The sequence below is a fragment of the Dreissena polymorpha genome, chromosome 4 (genome assembly GCF_020536995.1).
Source record: "Dreissena polymorpha isolate Duluth1 chromosome 4, UMN_Dpol_1.0, whole genome shotgun sequence".
Taxonomy (NCBI): Eukaryota; Metazoa; Mollusca; class Bivalvia; order Myida; family Dreissenidae; genus Dreissena; species Dreissena polymorpha.
In genome coordinates this window covers 40,621,484-40,636,260 of record NC_068358.1, presented here as the reverse complement: position 1 = coordinate 40,636,260, position 14,777 = coordinate 40,621,484, and the positions used below count along the sequence as shown (strand labels likewise).

The 14,777-nt window shown below is 34.7% G+C and overlaps 2 protein-coding genes across 2 annotated transcripts; one reads left to right on the top strand and one right to left on the bottom strand.

The window, feature by feature from the left end:
* Positions 1-396: 396 nt before the first annotated feature.
* LOC127879658 (transmembrane protein 272-like) lies at positions 397-2,646 on the bottom strand. The gene is made up of 4 exons (XM_052426631.1): positions 2,595-2,646; positions 2,163-2,337; positions 1,853-1,912; positions 397-1,457 (listed from the first exon to the last, which is right to left on the bottom strand). Exons 2-4 carry the CDS (start codon positions 2,332-2,334, stop codon positions 1,036-1,038), a joined length of 654 nt encoding a protein of 217 aa, XP_052282591.1. The 5' UTR covers positions 2,335-2,337; positions 2,595-2,646; the 3' UTR covers positions 397-1,035.
* A 5,612-nt stretch (positions 2,647-8,258) lies between these two features.
* On the top strand, positions 8,259-13,167 carry LOC127879538 (uncharacterized). The gene is made up of 7 exons (XM_052426446.1): positions 8,259-8,384; positions 8,624-8,858; positions 10,884-11,332; positions 11,506-11,707; positions 11,924-12,046; positions 12,352-12,462; positions 12,723-13,167. The coding sequence occupies exons 2-7, from the start codon at positions 8,646-8,648 to the stop codon at positions 13,011-13,013; spliced, it is 1,389 nt and encodes a 462-aa protein (XP_052282406.1). The 5' UTR covers positions 8,259-8,384; positions 8,624-8,645; the 3' UTR covers positions 13,014-13,167.
* Positions 13,168-14,777: the final 1,610 nt, after the last annotated feature.

Genomic DNA, 14,777 nt, shown 5'->3' with positions numbered 1-14,777 from the left:
TTGTACAAACTGTATGGCAAACAGGCATAACACATTGAATATGTTCATACATTTTATTACAATGTGAGATATAAGTCCCATAATTATAATTATACATGTACATCTTATCGAGTTAAAGGATATATTTATTCAATATAAATACTGTATTCATAAAGATGTAAATAGTGCCATTGTATATATATATATATATATATATATATATTGCAAATTTACAAATATAAAAGGCTTATTTTCGGAAAGTTTTTGTTCATTTACGCTTGCTATTGATCAATAAAAATATAAGCGGAGTCTGCTTTCATACTAGGTTTTTGATAATGTATTCGTAATCCAGGACATACACAAAACATTAAATTTCACATTCTATAGCCGATAATTTTTATTAAAAAAAATATAGAATATTAAAACTATTTTCTCGCTTTTTATTATTATGTCTGTCAGTTTCTTTTCACAATTTATTACGTTAAGAAGGGAATTTGATGATATAGTTGCATAACCTCTTTGCATCTCATTATTCAGATATCTTTCCGTATTTAATGGTGTTTAAAAGTATGTATAGTAATGGCAAAACACACATTCATTTAAAGTGATTAGCAAAATATATCAATACATTGGGAATCGTTAATTGTTACAATTACGTAATTTAAATCTCGCTTTTTTAACTGGTCTAAACATGTACCTCCAGAAATAGATAAAATAACTGAGTATGTCTTCGTATCTATTTCGGAAAATAGCCGAACAAGGTGGCGTTGAAATGCCAACAAGACGATACTTTGTGCGAAAAGGAAGAAATAAATCCTAGATTATAATAAAAACAGTAAAGTTGAGTGTAAACATATTTGTCCCTGTTCGATTTTAAATTATAATATAATCGACGTATATTTGTCATATTCTGATAATTTTAAGATCTATAAACGAATACAATATGTAGAAACTTGTATAGGCGTATTAACATTTATTTGTCAGGTGTTAAGAGTTGTCTATTTAGGCTTATTTGCTCGATTAACATCAGTTATTTATATATCAGTGATATATTGATCACCGACAACTGCAAACTAAATAACAAATGAGCATTGCGAGCACCAACACGAACGCCGCCATGACGACGTAGCACGTGCACAACTGATATACGGTGAACATATACACCGTCTGATCACACCAGTTGCTCGGCTCGTAAAGAAGTTGTTTAAAGTGCGGCGTCCAGATCTTAAACGTCCAGTACGTCCCGGCAATCTGCCAACCGCACAAGAACAAGAACAGCATTGTGTCCATAGTACGGTACGTTGAACTAGTGAAAGCGCAGTCATCATCTGGGTCGTCGAAGCTGACGTTTTGATACCTGCGCGTCTGAATGTTTCGCCAGAGCGAAGAGAGCAGTTTGATGATGCCGAGGCATCCGCCCAATAGAAGATACACTGGGATACGGGGCTCCTTGGGGCAGTCCTCGAGGTACTTCACGCCTGTAACCATATCAACTGATGTCAGTATTAAAATGATATTGCATTTACTTAAGTACTTAATGCACCGACGTAACGTCTATTCGTGCGTTTATTCTCAGTTAGACAGCAACCGTGCATAGACTCAAGAGTTGTGTTTAATTATATTATACATATTATTTAAATGTAACTCATGTTCTTCGTTCATGCAGATTTGTTTTTAAAACGAGGCAGAAACGACAACGACACCTTTTTCACCGATTTAGTCCATTGTTAAGGCACAATATTTATAATTGCTATAACAGTAGTATATCATACATACAATTTGAAATTCGGAGCTACCATTACCTTATTTACCTGAATTTAAAAAGCAATTTTATTTAATCATCATTCAACCACGTATGTGTAATTAAACTCACCCATAGAGATCATGGCAACTGGCAGCGCAAGAAACGCACTGATGCACACCGTGACAAACACTGAAATAACAACAAAGTGAATGGTGTGTTATTATTATAACGTATAAATTTGAAGAACGTAATTTTTCCGACGGTTTTTGTACGTCAATCTTTTATTGTATATGTTGACAAATACAATGTTATTCTGTAACTCTTCACAGTTATCTTCGTAGTGCGAATGCAAGTAACTTAAGGTATTTTTCACGGGCAAAAAGCTGGAGCACACGTATTTGCCATACTTTATTGGTAAAATCTCAACGACATTACTTACGCGAGTTGCATACTGTTTCGGACGTTTTGCACGTGAGGTCGACGCAGTTCTCGGACTCCTTTCCCACCTCCCTGATCTGGTATAGGAAAGCCCCGTAATCGGGCATGGAGTCGTTGCCATGACGGGCGACAGAACGCATGGCCGTCTGCTCAAGGCGACGTTGGTCTTCCATCGACTGCAAAACATAAGTTAATGTGATAATCCAAATTAAAACCCAACATACACCAATAAAAACGCGATAAACATACATCCATAGTACACAATTGTTAGGAACTATGAGGGAAGTGCTTGAAATTCTAAGCAACACTCCAGTCGCTCATTTGTCATAGCAATACATTTATCTTGTGAATTTTTATTATTTTGTAAAGACCACGCGATAAAAAACTTCGAATAATTTCGACATACATTGGATAAACAAGAAGATTAGATTACCTTATAACAATTTTGTTTTGATTTCTCATATTCCAAATGACCTTTTGAAGCCATACTGCAACACTCACTCGCATCCAGATGTTCTCTGTAATTGCATTTCATCTTCGTTCACATCATATAAATGCATGTATTACAATAAATATACTCATACATATACTGATCAATGATAACCTATGAATCAGGTATTCTTAAGCAAAAAGAAGAGCACCACGACAGACAAACACATTCATTTTGAAAGAAATAGAGTTTGGATATTACGATAGATTAATAAATGTTGTACTCGCTTAACATCAGGTTTCACTTGTTAAATATTCCCGCATTACCTGCACTGACATCTTAAATGATGACATTTACTATAAATCAATCCGAAATCTTGTGAATTGTAAAGCCAATTTCACAAATGTTTACTGAAACTTTTAACTTTCGTCCTCATAGTATCATGCACTTATACCTTTATATGAACGAACGAACGGTAGCAGAGAAAGAACCCATTATTCGAATTAATCTGGAGACAGAAATACGAGGCCATTTACCGAGACATTAACGGGTTATTTTATCTCGAGACGTGTAATCTAATTGGATTCATTAATGCCCCATGTATACATATTGTTATTCTATGATTTGTAACTGCATATGCCGTTGTTATTTGGACACCTTCTATTAGACCGTAAATTGAATTATCTATGCTATGCGACAGCGGTCCGCGACGTGATTGGTGTATTGATTACCTCTTTTCACCGTCCGTCGGAGCGCGGATTCTCTCTCTATTGTCAACGATAACCAGATGCTACATTCTTTTTGCAATCTATCTAAACCGCTAACTGCGTAATAATTGGCAAATGAAACCGATTTGTTCTCATGTAAAGCTTAACTAATGAGCGTTAAGTTTTTATAACTCATATCATTTGTATATTCTTCGATCAGAAAGGTAGTTTGACGGATCAAGAGCTGCGCATTTATTGTATACGCACATCATGTGCGATTACTTTACCCTATATGGATTTTTGGCACAAACATAGTATTTAATGGCGTATATATTTCAGTTTCGATAAATGAAAGTCGACATTCGAACATTTGATGGGTTGTTTAATTATGTTGGTCAAAAAATAACAAGATCCATTCACTGGACTATTATTAAGATGTGCACTGTTACGTTAAGCTATAGCTGATTTGAAACGATTAATACAATTTAATATTTTCACATTATCGCTCACGGTAGGCTGCATATATGTGAAAACAACAAACGTCAAAGTTGTTTTTGTTTCTTTTTTTCCCCAATTCTTTCTTTTTCTTTGATATATTTTACTCCATATGTATTTTCAAGGCAAACAGGTTAGCTTTTGTTTGCTAATTCAATCTTGTTGTTTTTGTGTGTGTTTTTTTTACGCATCGTTTAAAGTTAGAAAAGAAAAACCTACACAATGTAGTTATCAACTGATTGTTTACTGTATTTTCGTTTTAGTATCAATTCATTACCATTATATACCATACTTTTCATCTCGTTAATTATAGTATCTATGTCTTTTTTCTAAACCGTCATTACATGTACATTTATGTTTTTTTCTTTTTGGCTATGTACACATGTATTTGCCAATAAAATTGACTTGACTTGACTTGACTTGTTAAGTAGTCGAGATCTACAATGATTATACAAATATGGAGGTAAAACATATGATATGATATTACAATTAAAAAAACTTTTTTTAAAACGTCCCAAAATAAAATCCATATCATTATTTAATTAATATTTCAGAAAAGCTGACTTTAATATATTTCCTCTTTGTGACCGCCCGCGATCATGGTATAGTGTATGCAATCTAATAATTAAAGGCACACGACTATATTTATTACTCCTCGTGACAATAATGAAACGTGAATGTGCTGATGGGAGAATATAAATTGCGTTCCAATAGTTATTGCCTAGATGCGACACATGGTCCCGGCGGCCGACATCTTAGCATAATAGTGTGTATGGCAAGCGGTTCGACGCATAATCCCAAGAAACTAGGTTTCTCATGAGAACCTAGGTTCTCACAATGAGAACCTAGGTTCTCAGAATGAGAACCTAGGTTCTCATGAGAACCTAGGTTTTCAAATGAGAACCTTGGTTCTCATGAGAACCTAGGTTTTCAAATGAGAACCTAGGTTCTTGTGAAAACCTAGGATACCAAACGAGAACTTAAGTTCTCAGAATGAGAACCTAGGTTCTCATGAAAACCTAGGTTCTCATGAGAACCTAAGTTCTATGTGTCTATGAGAACCTAGGTTCTCATAAAAAACCTAGTTTCTCATGAGAACCTAGGTTCTCAAGCGTAAACCAAGGTTTTCAAATGAGAACCTAGGTTCTCATGAGAAACCTGGTTTCTTGGGATTTCATAAACCTTGGTTCTCATGAGAACCTAGGTTCTCATGAGAACCTAGGTTCTCGTGAGAAACCTGGTTTCTTGGGATTTCATAAACCTAGGTTCTCATGAGAACCTAGGTTCTCATGAGAAACCTAGTTTCTTGGGATTATGCGTCGAACCGCTTGCCATAATTAACCTCCAGTTGTCTCCCATTGCTTGGTACACGCTGGCGGCATATGTGTAAAATGAATAGAAATCGGCGTGAAACCGTGAATGTTTCTCCCCAAGAGCATTTTCTGTTCATGTTTCCGTGCATGGGTGTTCTTGAGGAATGAAATTAGTAAAGTAATCGGTCGACATTGGTCTGAACACGTTAATAAAAAATTGAACTGTTTATGAAATACATCTTTAATTGTAAATATTATTTTGAGACTAAAAATTCAGATCAATCGTTACATAATACATTGTTACAGCATTGAATGAGTTTCAAATATTCAGTTCCCTTGTTCGGGCCTCAAACGACTGTACGGTACAGTTTTCTATTTTAAGTATGTCTGTGACCTACATGTAGGAAGCAATCATTATGGTGTAAAGTTTTATCTCTATTGATTATGTGTAATAATGTATTATTCAATCGTAAGATATCGGCAACATTGCAAGAAAAACTTATGCGCTAAAGACTTTGCAAACATATTTCAATAACTTGAGATATCTGCAAAAATAAAGTTCTTAACGGCGTGTTTTCATTCTGTCCAGCCCGTGTGTAATCATATGTGAACCCCATTGATCCTGCGCCCTGAATAATGTGTCCCGTATTCCAAACGAGCAAGTTTACGCCGTCCGACGCGTAATTCTGAAAACCTAGAGATCTGAAAACCTAGGTTCTCAGATAACCTAGGTTCTCATTTTCAGAGAACCTAGGTTATCTGAGAACCTAGGTTTTCAAAGAACCTAGGTTCTCATGAGAACCTAGGTTCTATGAGAACCTTGGTTCTCATAATGAGAACCTAGGTTCTCAAGAGAACCTAGGTTCTCTGAAAACCTAGGTTCTCAGAGAACCTAGGTTCTCAGAGAACTTATGGTTCCCAAATGAAAACCACGGATATGGCAAGCAGTTAGACGCATAATCCCAAGAAACTAGGTTTCTCATGAGAACCTAGGTTCTCATTCTGAGAACCTAGGTTCTCATGAAAACCTAGGTTTTCAAATGAGAACCTAGGTTCTCATGAGAACCTAGGTTTTGAAATAAGAACCTAGGTTCTCATGAAAACCTAGGTTCTCATTTGAAAACTTGGGTTCTTGACGTCATGTGCAATCTTCAAGCGAGAACCTAGGTTCTCATTCTGAGAACCTAGGTTCTCATTTTGAGAACCTAGGTTCTCATGAGAAACCTAGTTTCTTGGGATTATGCGTCGAACCGCTTGCCATAAGTGTGCCCTCTGATCATTGCTATACGACCACAGAAGTCCCTACGCGTCGTCGCATAATTGATATCAAAGAAAACGAGTTGATTGCTATGATTTGAAGAACGGTAATGCGCTGAAAATGTTATCCTTCTCAAAGTTGAGAGCAATAAGAATGATCCGTTAGGACAAAACAAAGCCGTTTTGTTAATTATATATATCGATCGTCTTCATTCATCTCCCGTTCTTAATTATATTTAAAGATAAAAATGCATTTGGGGGTAATGAACATGCAATATATTACAAACATTTTACCAGGAATACGACGTAAATAACTATGATTAAATTGTTCATGATACAAAACAGCAAATCAATATTCCATTTCGTTCGCCGGATTAACTCACACACACCTTACAAGCTCGTCAAACTCTGATCACGTGCGGTTGAAGTTAAGTTTTTTTTTTCATTAAAAAACATCAAATTGAAATTTATTCGAATGTAGCAAATATTCCATTATTAAGTTATATACTGTTTAATATTCGCGTATAACTTGATAATATGCACGATGTCATTTTGTATATCGTTTAATTTCAGGGTTAGTTTGGATGTAGAAAAAGATTTATTAACAAAACTAGCTCTGAATATGATTTTTAAAATATAAATTGACGCTAGGATGGCATCATGCAATCGAGAATACACACTTTTCTTTCTGCAGATGTTCCTCTTACCGTGAACGCACCACCACCACGTCTGGAAAGCTGGGTTTCCTTTTGACATTCCCGTGTTTTATACTTTTATCAGAACGATTGCCGATCACGCCGCGTAAGAACGCAACACTAATATAAAGAGTTCAGTCCAGTTTGACATGGGGCATTAAGAGATTGTTTCAAAACAGTTCAACCATATACCAACACACATGGTAACGAGTTAGTTAATATTTTAAATGTTGATAGACAGATTCCTTGATTCTTTATTTCTTGTTCACTGTTATATCGTGTAATATCATCAGATGATATAAATGTACAAATATGCATACAAATCATGTTTAAGGTACTAAGCTACTTTTTTAAAGAAAATTTTTACTAGTATTTTGCGATTCAAAATGGTTTCCACAAAACACCACCAGAGATGTTCTTAGTAAATTTCATTAGGTGATTGCACTCCACCCTCTAGACTGACTTTGCTTGAATATACCTTTGGCTACAACAGTGCGTGCAATTATTGCATGCCCGTGTTTACGCTGACTGTGCCTGGTTGTTTGTGTGTTTTTGAATGTGAACACATTATATCCATGTTGGAAAAATATGACATATTAATGGCCTCATTTAGAATACCATATATACCATAAACAGATCGAGCCTATAGCGGGATTTGAACTTATGCCTACAACTAGCGCCTACACCCAAATAAGAACGTTAACACACCACAGTCCGTAATCGAAAGTGCGCTTTGCAAATATTACTTTTTTCTTGCGTTACTGAAAAACTGAGACATATGTGTTAAGCAACCATTTAGTAAATACTTAATGAAAGATAATCTCAGTTTCACATATATTATATAGTTTAAACCTCCAATGTGGCCTTTTAAAAACTATAATTATAATCTGTGATTTTTTCTAATTATTGAATATTGATTAAATAAAAGTTTATTATTTTAAAAGATTTTTGATGTCCATTAAATTTTTTTTTAATTTTATATATATATATATATATATATATATATATATATATATATATATATATATATATATATATATATATATATATATATATATATATATATATATATAAGAATCAAGGGTAACAACTCACAACTGCTTCGCTGAAACGGATTTTCCGATAGTTGTCTCTCTTGTTAAAGTTTGTTAAATGTGTAGACTTTCCGAATGAATCGTTTTATTTGATTGCTATTGTATTAAGAAACTAAGCGGTTTAAAAGTGAAATTAAAATTGATCAATACATTTGGGAGTAATTGAAAAGGTTTCATGTTTCAAGTTACAAAATGGCGTTTAAATCATTGGATTGAAAACAAAAGTATCATGGTAAGTATGTTTTTACATGAATTGCCTTATATTATAAAGTATAAAAATAAAATTGAAATTTATTTAGTATCCTTTTCGTAAAAGAATTTCACCAATGCATTTTATGTGTGTGATTGAATTAAAATTAAATGATCTTTGAAGTATCTTGTATACATGAAGTGCAATAAATAGTTCACCTATAGCAACTCGATAATAATTAGCAACCCAACACGGAAATGATTAATATGTTGGTTTTATAGGTTATCCACAAAGTCTATTGCAATGGCTGCAAACAAGGCTCCTGATCAGCTTATAGATATTCTTAAGAATATTCAAGCGAGAAAAACCGTCAAGCCCGAGGATGCAACGAGAGCGTTACAGCAGTATCAAAAGGTTCAGGAACACATCAAACTACTGAAAAAGGAAATCGAATATTTCAAAGCGAATAAAGCAATAGAAAACGAGAAGGCACAATTAGCAGCCAAGGAAAAAGAGGTTCGTGATTAACCCATTTATGCCTAGTGGACACTCCCATCCTTCTAAATTGGATCAATTTATTTCCAAAATTAGGGATGTCTAGTATACTTATTTCAGTGTCCGACAAATTTCTTATGTTTCAGGTAGCCCACTGGGCTACCAATAAAAATATTTGGTAGCCCATAAAATTTTCCTACAAAATGATAAGAGGCAGGTTTTCATCTTTATTTTATTTCTTCATTTACATATACATAATATGTATGCATACATATACATAAAACAGCAAGTAGTCTGATGTACACAGTCAATATCTTAAATTAATGTTACAGTACAGGCACCGTGTACTTAAATGTAAATGTACCAAAGAAAATCATATACTACATGTAGATATTACATGTATTTGCACATGTATGTGTACTTAAATTCGGACAGCATGTTAAGTCGTAAACGTAAATAAAGCGTTTAGATGATCAATACGATTGACTCGTATGGTGTTAATCAATGCAATTGCCCTTTTTAACAACAAATACCGAGTTTCAAGAAATCAAAAGTATTAAATCATTTATTTACTTGTGTCTGACTTTAAGTACTGTCCGAATTTACGTATTGCATCCGTATGTTAAGACACTTGTGTGCAGTCAGTATACAATACAATAATTGTTTCAATAATAAAGGAACTGATACAGCGTAACGGTAACGATACAGCGTGTTTACATGATATTTTATTAAGAGAAAACGTCAATGCCAAATAATTCGCGAGATACCCCGGTACTTTAGTTGAAATTCACAACGAAACTTTTAATGGAAATTAAATGATCTCAATTCTGTACCCGCTACAAAAATTTTATTTACAAATAAATACACCCACGCCAATTTTCGCGCGCTTTTTATCAGGACAAAGAAATTCATTTCTTAAATGTAGAATTTTGTAACCTAAAATAGCTGTACACAACGCGTGCAAACCGTGGCAGGTTATTTACGCATGTTGCAATACAACGCTCCTGATTGGGAGCTTATTTCATCATATCTTTAAATAGAACCATATGCCGAATTTCATTTGACATTTTAGAAAATTTCAAACGTTTGTGTTTATGACTCTTATCGTCTATATTACCCACCCATAATTTGGTTTTAAAAATATAAATCGGGCATACATGGGATTATTGATTAACAGTCGATTAATCCAATTATTAATTGACAATGCAAACTAATTAGCAGGTGTTAACCGCGTTCACAAAGTTGTCATTAATATTCATTTTCGGTTTCGTTACCGTTTTGAAGAATCCGCTATTGTTTTGATTTATTTAATGTTTGGCGTCCTTGGATATTTAACGACATCAAAAACATTGTCGCTATTACTCATTGTTGCGGTTAACAAAGAATTCCAAACTGCGAAATGATGTTGCATCGAGTGCGCCAACTATCCAACTGGCTCTCATTATACTATTAGCAGACGACAAATGTTGATTCTGATTGGATTATTAAAATACACTGTTACTGTTTAAGACATTACCGCAAGTGATCGGTGACTGATTAGATAATTGATTGCACTTTGTTATCGGATTATAAGCAATACACAGTGTACACACACATGGTCAGCGTGTTTATTCTACGTATGTCTGTCAATAAACCGGGCTACCGCTCTTATAGATTTATAGTAGCCCGGCGGGCGTCAGCTGGAAAATTTCAGTAGCCCGATGAAAAATTTCGGTAGCCCCCGGGCTCCGGGCAATGGATTTGTCGGACACTGCTTATTTCTATATTTAGAATATTTATTACAAAAATTCCTTTAAGCAAACAGCGCAGACCCTGATGAGACGCCGTATCATGCGGCCTCTCATCTGGATCTACGCTGTTTGCCAAAGCCTTTTTCTAGACGCTAGGCATAAATGGATTATGTGTAGATTGTATAGTGTGTACTTTTATATATGACTCCATTTCCAAACGTGAATAGTAATGGTGAATCAAAACAAAAATTTAAAGGCATATACAGGTTATTGATGCTCTTTAGATAACCCTTAACGGTTAATTTCTTTTATACAGGTATCCTCTAAAGGCAAAAACACAAGTGTCGTCACAAATGGTTCTAGGAAAAGCAGTTTACCTTCAAAACCAACAACAAATGGGAATACAAATAACATAAAACAACCAAGTCCGGCAGCAAAGAAACCGCTAAAAGAGGTAAATGGTCCAAAGATTTTAAATGGACCCACAGAACCGCCTCAAAAGACACAAAAGACTGACAAAGAAAGTGTTAGCAAACAATCGGCTTCTACAACATCTTTGAAGAGTCCCAGACCGCAGAAAGTCCTACCTCGACGAGAGTCAATTAAACCGGATAACAAAACACCACCAAAAACTCTACCTCGTCGAGAATCAATTAAACCGGATAACAAAACACCACCAAAAGAAGCGGGAGAGAAAGATAAAGACAGTGAGCTTGCTCGCCTTAGATTTCAAAACGCTCAGCTAAAGGTTACACTTGAGACGAGGTATAGGCTTTCACTAATTTATATACTTGTATAAATGTGTTTGTACATAAATACCTTTTCACACTAAGAATTAAGGAAGAGAAGTTCTGTAAGAAGCTTTCATATATTGAATTTATTTTTTGCCATTTATAAATACATTGAATATATAAAAACACACGTGCTCATTATTACAGGGCTACTAATGTCAGTTCAAATCCTGATGATGCTTCGAAGGGACCAACAGTTACTCTGGCGGCGTTCCCTGAACCAGACAAACTTGTCGACGAATTCCGAGCAATACACGAAAATGAGTGGCGAAGCGCCTTTCACGACCTTGACAAGCATTACAAGTTCGAGGAAGATGCTATAACAGATTTATTAGCTACTCTTGCAAAGGTGGGAAATTAAAAAAAAAAATATATTCATTATCAATAATCTTGAATACGTTGTTCACGTGTAGACGTAAGGGACTGAAAATACATCGAATAAAGACAGCAGTCTAGTAAAACTGTAATTTTCTTTTAGCAATGGATCAGTAATTTTTTTAATTGTAATTTACCAACTTTAAAGTCATGCTTGATAGAAGCCTTGTGCATTACTGTTTTAATTCAGGAGGCTTATAACTTTTGTCAAACCGAAGAAAAGCAACAATTTGAAGATATCAAGAAGGCTCATGCTCATCTTACGGACGTGTTGGTTCAGCCCAAATATGCAACGCAGACAAGAGACGTTCATGTAAGTGTTCCTTTTTAAACAAAACACTAACACACACATTTTAGTTTTAGGTATAAAAATAATTGCAGTACGAGTACAGAATTAAAAATAAATTTGATATTCCGATATGAAGCATTATGCCGCTAAATTACAAAACTAAGTAATGTATGGCTCATGGTCAAAAATATTTCATTCAATAAGTTCTTTGTTACGTTAATATTTTCATATCAGCCTTGTCTGCATGAACAAAATACGTTTAAATGTCAATCTTTTTGTTGAATATTGGATGAGCACATCTTGACTGATTAGTCCATGTATTTTTTCAGACTGCAAAATCTAAGTCTATAATCGATAAAGACGGATTTGCTGTAACTAGAAAATTTCTACGAGAATACCGGAAAGCCATGGGTCGTGTGCCTATTCCTGGATTAGTTGATGTACGTTTATGCTTTTGTCGTTTGTATGTTATTGTTATTGCAAAATACGCGCGTTGGAAGTAACATTTCTTTCAATGTACGCGAATGTAAACTATATTTGTAATTAACTGTTTTGAAATGTGATAGGTAGCTTATTCAGTTGATACTATAGATATAATTGTTATGGTCCTTTTTGTTAATGATACTTATGTTACTGCTGCTTTTGAGTATGGTTATGCTTATTTTAAAGATGTTCTTAATTGTAATGAATATAACTGCAGATATTTGAGCAACTTGCCCAACGGGACGTAATAGCGCGAAATACTTCTCTTAGAGTAACTCCGAAATCAGTTCGACCATACATTCAAAAACTTATAGAAGTAAACTGGCTAATGGCGTTGCAAGAACCTCCCATGGCACAACTGTTTCCACGAGGAGGGCAACTAATGAATAGAGATTGGTTTACTGCGTATTCGAAAAAAGGAGCTACAGTCATCCACACGGTGTGGCCAGCGTTATTTTTGCATAGGGAGGGCGCCTTAGCAGAAAGAGGAGTTTGTGTTGTAAAATAGTGAAGGGATTATTAGCAAAACGACCTTTTTGTTATTATGAATAAGATATTACATAATTTTCTTAATACATCATTTTAGGTCTAAGTGTAGATAATTTATGTTTATGATATGTATGTTATCTTGTTTAGCAATAAAACAACGTTTTGTAATTAGTTCTGAGGTGTAAGCATCATATTTCTTGGGTGCAGCCAAACTACGCTTTCATGCACGCTGTTATGGTGTTTAGTACATAATTAAAGGCTTAATCAGTAATAAAAATGGTTTCATTATAAGTGAACATATTTATGATTGATTTCCTTGCAATTACCCCATTTTACATCATTGTTGTGCTTTGTAAATTTAAATATTGTTCACAAGGATGTTGAGACCAAAGTCGCTTGTTCTCAAATAAGGCTGTCAAGTTCTTAAGGTCGGCACGATTAAACAGCTTTTTTCTGTGGAAAATACTGTCTCTAATAATACTCCATATAAGCACCAAAATCGCGTTGAATGTCTCATTTATTGGATTATATTGACATATAGTCGTTTGAATGCTGCTCAAACAGTTAAACAATCGATTACATGCAACAGAAATGCTGCTTAAGTTTAGTGAAATATGAATAAAGCGTCGTTATAAAGTAAAGAGCATTCGAACTAAAACCATTTATTCTCGTAGTAAAATCAACCCATAGATCGAGCTTAGTTGTGTGTTTTTATTAGTGTGTTATATGTACAAATTTTAGGCATTTGATAAACATTTCATGTTTATTAGCAATATATGCAAGGGTTGTCGAGAGTGTATGAAATCTTAGTTTCTACCAAATCCACACCAACTCCTCACCAAAATCCACATCAAATCCTCACAAAATCCACACCAAACCCTAACCAAATCCTCAAAATATCCTTACCAAATCCTTACAAAATCCTCACAAAATCCTCACCAAATCCACACCAAATCCTCACCAAATTCACACCAAATCCACACCAAATCCACACCAAATCTTCACCAACACCACACCAAATGCACACCAAATCTTCGCAAATCCACAACAAATCCACACCATATCCACACCAAATCCACACCACATCCTTACCAAATCCACACCAAATCCTCAGCAAATCCACACCAAATCATCACCAGATCCTCACAAAGTCCACACCAAATCCACAACAAATTCTCACCAAAACCACACGAAATCCTCACCAAATCCTCGCCAAATCCTCAATAAATAAACACCAAATCCATACCAAATCCTCACCAAATCCACACCAAATCCACACCAAATCCACGCCAAATCCACAACAAATCCTCACCAAATCCTCACCAAATCTACACCAAATTCTATTCAAATCCACACCAAATCCACACTAAATTCACACCAAATCCTTACCAAATCCACGCCAAGTTGCGCCTTGTGGACGACGGATACAGTTTAGGAATCCTTCTTAAAAATAACGTAAGCGAAAAAATAGCCAACATATTATTGTGCAGATAAAATTTATTAGATAACATGTTCACATGTTTTTTTTCTAGGACATTCGATATACATTTACATCCAGTGTTGATTTGTCTAAATATATTTACATAGTTCAAGCATCTTAAATAAACATAGAACTTTATGATCAACAGCGTTTTATCTTATCCACACATATTTAGGCCAGTGTTTTGTCAACTGAACATACCGGTAATATGCGTGTGCGTAGCAGTGAAAACATATGTCTGTCTTAGGTAATTAAAGAAAGCGCACTTATTTATTTACCGATTATAAAATGCGTTTAAATGAC